Source organism: Nicotiana attenuata, unplaced genomic scaffold (assembly GCF_001879085.1).
Source record: "Nicotiana attenuata strain UT unplaced genomic scaffold, NIATTr2, whole genome shotgun sequence".
Classification (NCBI taxonomy): Eukaryota; Viridiplantae; Streptophyta; class Magnoliopsida; order Solanales; family Solanaceae; genus Nicotiana; species Nicotiana attenuata.
In genome coordinates this window covers 140,612-147,018 of record NW_017670485.1, presented here as the reverse complement: position 1 = coordinate 147,018, position 6,407 = coordinate 140,612, and the positions used below count along the sequence as shown (strand labels likewise).

At 35.5% G+C, this 6,407-nt stretch overlaps 1 protein-coding gene across 1 annotated transcript; it reads right to left on the bottom strand.

Moving 5' to 3' along the window:
- Nucleotides 1-1,653: 1,653 nt before the first annotated feature.
- Nucleotides 1,654-6,013, bottom strand: LOC109240098 (nudC domain-containing protein 2). Its single transcript, XM_019406722.1, has 5 exons — nucleotides 5,697-6,013; nucleotides 5,450-5,598; nucleotides 5,305-5,353; nucleotides 4,702-4,844; nucleotides 1,654-2,004 (listed from the first exon to the last, which is right to left on the bottom strand). Exons 1-5 carry the CDS (start codon nucleotides 5,743-5,745, stop codon nucleotides 1,918-1,920), a joined length of 477 nt encoding a protein of 158 aa, XP_019262267.1. The 5' UTR covers nucleotides 5,746-6,013; the 3' UTR covers nucleotides 1,654-1,917.
- Between the last annotated feature and the right edge of the window lie 394 nt (nucleotides 6,014-6,407).

Genomic DNA, 6,407 nt, shown 5'->3' with positions numbered 1-6,407 from the left:
TGGTTTGACTTGGCGTGCCACATCATTTGATATGTGACACCAAACTGGGCCTCTAGGAAGATGACATCTTGGGCTTAATGAAGTGTGCTCATCACTTGTAACCTAATTAAATGGGCTAGCCCGGTCAATATTTATTGAACTTAAATAATTGATCCAATATATTAGCCCATAATTTAGTTGGACTACTATATGAAAAATATAATCCAAATTATTTATTTAATTTGAATCGAATAAATTTTACATATCTACAAATACCCCTTACTTCAAGACTTATTAGAGCATCAAAATTTTATCGAATCAAATCCATATGAAATTTGGGCAAAATCCTAAATTTAAGATACTACAAGTAGAGTCCATCAGGTTTCTTGGAGGCTACTCTATCTGAAACCCTAACTTGCAGACTACTTTACCTGAAACCCTCGCTTGGAGGTTACTCTGCCCAAAACCCTAGTTACACGTATAAAAGGGGGTTACATATTCCCTTTAAAAGCATCTCGAAATTCCATAAAAATTCATGGAATATTCATAAAGAGACCAAAGACATCAAATATTGTCTTTCTCAAAGCCACCGAAATTACCAACAAATGTTCTTCCTTTTCCTGGAGATCAAATACATCCTAAGTAAGTTCGCATCATCCTACGTTCGAGAAATACAATGGATAAAACCCTCGAATCACGGAGAATGATCTAGAGAGAAGAATCAAGGGAACAAACAGAATTTTACTCGCGTCATTTTATCAATAAAATTATGTTTCTTAATATTTATATTGTGGTTGCAATTTTATTTTTATATCACAAAATAATTTGTTGCAAACAACAGTACTTAGTCAAATCTGCTACAATAGAAATACTATTATACATTACTATCACAAAATCATATATTGAGACACATTTTCACCTTAATTTATTATTTAACAAAGAAAAATAACATAACTTGACCTAAACAACAGACACATGTAAGTATTTGCCTCTTGTTTCATTTATTTGTAAATCTATTATTCTTCATGTTAATACATCTCTTAAAATTTACACATTAAGAATTTAGCACTTCAGTGCATCCACCAAGTGCAGGCCATTACTATATTATAGTACTGTTATGTTATTTTGAGTTTGATACGATAACCTTACATTCTTTTAACATATCGTCAACTACTATTATTCTACCCACGTCCAATATGTAAAGAATAACGCATTTAAACTTTATTCTTTCAGTCCTTTTGAAGGGTTGACTAAGTTTTATCAGATGAACAAAAGGGACTACAATTTGATTTGATATTTACAACAACTCAGTATAATCCCACAAGTGGGATCTGGAAAATTTGATTTGATATTTGAAGTTAGGAAAATGCATTTCGCTTTACTTAAGCTAGGGGAGAATTAGACTCACAGATTACTATAAGTTGTTTAGTAATTGATCGATTCTGAGAAGAATTTGCATGGAGATGCATAGAGGATAGTAATCGCACCGGAGTTGTGGGTCTTGGTAGAAGAATCACCAATGGCATTACATGTGCCGCGACTAGAAACAGTGGCTGTTAGGAGCTCATTGATTTCTTAATCATCAGGAACTTACGTCTTTGCTAGCCAATATCCTAAGCACGAATCGGAAACAAAAGTGTTTCCAAACTCCATAGGAATGAGACGTTATTGAAATATGCAAAAACAATTAGAGATCATGACTATCACACCTAAAAGAAAGAGACAATATCGTAGTCTAGAGATGTTCACATACAATTATATTCATTCAACACAGAAGTGACCAATAAATGTTACCAAGTAAACAAGATGGTTACCAAGAACTGATGCTTCAACATACAATTAGGAATTCCAGTGGACAGCTTATCACCTTGCTTCTTGCCATGACAATGCATATTAGGAAGCTCCATAGTTATAATGAAACTTTGAAGATAGTAAATATCAAGTTGAGCGGATTCCCCCCATGAAGGTCCTTGGATCAGGACAATTACCGGAGAATTGTGCCTGTGAGAAGTCAAAACCTGGATTCTGCAGACAAGAAACCCTTTGTTACAAATAGAAAGTAGTAAAAATATTTTAAAATCCTTTCTGCGCCCAATTTATAAACAGAACGTAGAAGATGCATAACAGCTCAAAGACAGATACGTGTAGGTACCCTGTTCCAGAGTTCAAGCAATACGCCTGGAAGTATCACAAGCATCATCCGCTTTGACGAAATACAAATGCATTTAATAACTGAGGAAGTTAAGATGGACATACCTATTGTGATCCAATAAATAATACTACAGAAGTTGACCCCAAAAAAAGCATTAATAGATACACTGCTCAAGAGGCTTGAAGCAATATATGTACATCGATATATACATTAATTCTTTTCATACAATCGCACGCGCACAAGAAAACACGTCTTAAATAATTAAAGGAAACAAATCCACACTGTTAGAGAGAACGATAAGAAGTAAACCCTAAGCAATTTCCAATATTTATCATGAGTCTGACTCATCAATTATCATACATATAATCCAAACAACCGAAAAATGACAATGATGTCGCGATAAACATTCATTTTCCCGAAAAGACAAAAAAATAGCTCCACCTAAAACTGTGTAAGGCCGCAAACAACAAAATGGTTAAACAAAAATAAAATGAAAAGAAACATCTTCTTTTTTTTTAAAAGAAATGTCTAATTCCTAAATTTCAGCGATAAATATACTACTAAAATCCAATTATTAAATCTTAATGTTTAATAAAAGCTAAATCCAAATCAAGCAGTTTACAAAAGCTATCCAGTTTTGCCATTCAGAACTTCTGAGTCCCAGCAGTGAAGCCAATTGATTCTGGATTAAGGGCTATGGTATGAAGTTTCAACTACAGGTAAAACAAGGTTCACCCCGTTGATGATTTTTCTGAAGCTTCATGTGTATTCATGCATTTAAAAAATCTCATTGGGTGGGAATTCCTAAAAGCCTTCCAAAGTTCAAAATTTCTGTCATACTCCGTCGTTTGACTGTTAATCACTAGGAGATAACTCCTAAGAAAAATATCAGCAGTGACTGAAACAATTAGCCAATCGCCTGCAATCATTGAGCTAGTATCTAGATTAACACTCACGTCAGGACTCATGAACGCAAATGCTTGGTGAGTCCTGCCTTTAACTTAACTCAGTACATAAAGAAGCAAGCGATCTTGTTTTCAGTCATATCATCATCTAAGGGCTGCTTACACTCATTGCAGCTTTATAAACCTAGCTCCTTCAGTAGCCCAACTAACTACCAACTCTCTTGTGACATACATTCAATAGTAGAGCTCTTCCAGCCTTATAATCATCTAATTCATTTGGCTGCACTAAACTAACACAAGTATCAATATGGATCTCCTAAAAGCTTAGCCTCTCTAGATAATTTACGATGTATATTGACCTCATTTACAAAGTTACACTCCTACAATTCTATCTTGATCCATGTGTCTGTCCATTAACCTCTACTTCCAGAAGACCCACCCTAGCAGAGAGTTCAAATATCACATCTTTAGTCAAACATGGAAGATATTAGTGTTTTTCAAGGCAGCTCGTCAAAATTTCTGAAAGAAACTCTGAAACCTTGGAGCTTGGACACAGCTTCTCCAATGCTCCAAAGTATTGTTGTTCTAAAGAGGGAATACTAAAATTATGCTTATTTTAAGCAAAAGTAAGGTAAAGAGGGAACAGTAATCTAATCCTACTTCTAATTTGGAACCAAAGTTTACAGCACTGTTATCTGCTTCTTTCTGTAAGCTGCATTTATGCAAAAAGGAGAAATGAGCCACAGTGCGTTGAAGAAAGGATTTCAAAGTGACAGACAGGCATAACAAATTATAGACCATCAAAGCAGTCTTCATTAAGGCAGTTAATGAAAGAAAAGAGTTCTCCAGAAAATGTCCTGCAACTATACATCAGATTATCTCCGAGCTTAGTAGGATCAGTTTCCGCAAGCTATAAATTACTCTTGTCTAATTTTCTGCCCTTTCCTCTTCCTTTTTTCTTTCTTTTAAAGTTCAGTAATATCCTGATATATACATCATGAAAATATTAAATACTTGCTATGAGGGAAAGTCTTCCCTGTTAGCATTAAATTTTATTGCTTTCAGGAATTTTAAGAAGGGGACCTTGGAGCAACGGTAAAGTTGTCTCCATGTGACCTATAGGTCACGGGTTCGACCCCTGGAATCAGCCATTGATTATCAAGGTAGACTGCCTACATCATACCTCCTTGGGGTGCGGCCTTCCCCGGATCCTGCATAAACGCGGGATGCTTTGTGCAGCGGGCTGCTTTCAGGAATTTTAAAGCTCCTATATGCTATAACAATCTTACAACAGAAAATGAACCGAATGAAGTTATGAACCCAACCCACAATGAAGCCACTTCAGGGAAAAGAATCAGACATCTCAAGTCCAAGAAGAATGTCAATGACAACACAATCAACTAATGAAATAACAATATTTTGAAAGGGTCAAGGAATTCATGAGTATGACTAGTCCACCAAGAAGGGGCAAGTCAACAAATCAACCAATGAAGGAACAGTAAAGAAGCAAGTAACAATTTGCAATTCAATGAATCAACACGAATCAACAGCTTGGAAGTAGCAATTGCAGGGAACACTCAATAAAAACAGTTAGCGGGGCACTCCTAGAGGATAGGAAAATGCAAGGACTGCAACATAGATTTTAGTAGAGCTTAATCATATCACCTCTTCTTGGAACCTTTGGAGCATGAGCCTCTTCTGTTCAAGATCACTGGCTAAAGGATCCAATTGCCCTTCACCCATTATAGGAGAAGACCATGTCTGGCCTATATCCCTCTTCTGCAGAGTTACATGCATTGTATCATCCTCTGCAATTTACCATCTCTGTTAGATACGACTTTATCTGCATATTAACTAAGCAATTATCAACGTTCAGTCCAAACTAAGCATATATAGACCTCATAAGTTTCATACAATTTCTGGTACTTGTCCTGATCAATTGAGTAAAAATTTTCACAAATATACCCAACTTCAACCTTGCACAACAGCTAACTCTTATATCCATTAATTAAGCTGACCCGACTTGACTCCATGTTGTGAACAAACAAACTTAACCACCCTTCAACTTTCCTAAGAATTTCAGAGACATTTGATCACTAGTATTTTAAATGCTTGAAACTACATGAGTTGATTCACAGTGCTTCCTAAAAGAGAGACCCACTATATAAATCTTCTATATCCATTCCACTCCATTTAGGCCCGTTCCAATAGAAATTCGTCACTGGAATTAAAGAAATATTATTTCTATGAAGGAAAACAATTAATTACCTAGAGTCCAGAAGGAACAATCGGTCTTAACTGGGTTCATAAGATCGTGCTGCAGACAACAAAAAAATTAAACAAAGTTAACACAATTGGTGATAGAATATTAAGTTTAAAGCTTATAAAAGAAGTACAAAATTAAATAACTGACATTAAGATAAGGAGGGTTGCCTTTGATCCCAACTTCCAAATGCTTGGATTCAACCTTGCAGTAAAATAACTTCTTAGGAACATTTTCAGGAAGAGTTATGTAAATGTTCAATTCTTCAAGCGTCTGGTCCCACTCGAACACCTTCTGGCCTGAAATTCAATTGTCAATTTCACAATCGATGTTAACATTTCCATATGCACAAAAACACCAGTCGTAGATGAGGAAAAGGAGGAGGAGTTAAGAGTACCGTTGTGGACGAAGCTGTGACGTTTTTCGGGAGCCAATTTTTCAGCCATCAATTTTAGGGTTCAGCTTCTGGTTTTAGGTAATTTTCTCTTATTTTGCTCCTCTTTGGCGCGGAATTGTTCTTTCTCCCCGATATCTCTCCTTCTGCCCGGTTCACATGATCTAGTCTAGGCTCTACTAAAGCTGGTCCACCGGGTTTGGTCGCCACGTCTTGTATGTCTTGACTTTTTTTTTCTTTTTTTTCTTTTTTTTTTTTGAGAAACAGGATACTTTTAAACAGGTAATAAAGTAATTATATGTAGGTATCGAATTCGAGTAAAATCGTTAATCTGTTATGTCATGTAATAAAAAAATAAATAAATTATCCGACACGATCCATCTTTTATACGAATAAAAAACGGGTTACCTGGCGGATAATATGGGTAATCATATTATCCATGACTTCTTGTATATGATCACTTTTGGTAGAATTCTTAGGCCTCATTTGTTTGCACTTAATGGAGGTGTGAATCTTAATCATTCAGATCTCAGACATTAAGTGCGTTTGTTTTTAAAGTCTGAATCTTAATTATTCAGATCTTAATCATTAAGTGTGTTTATTGTTTTTACTTCACAACCACTTAATGGGTCTGAATAAATCTGTATGATTAAGATCTATAACAGAGACTTAATTTCAGAAAGATCGCCACTTTATTTACGCTTGCATGGCTGA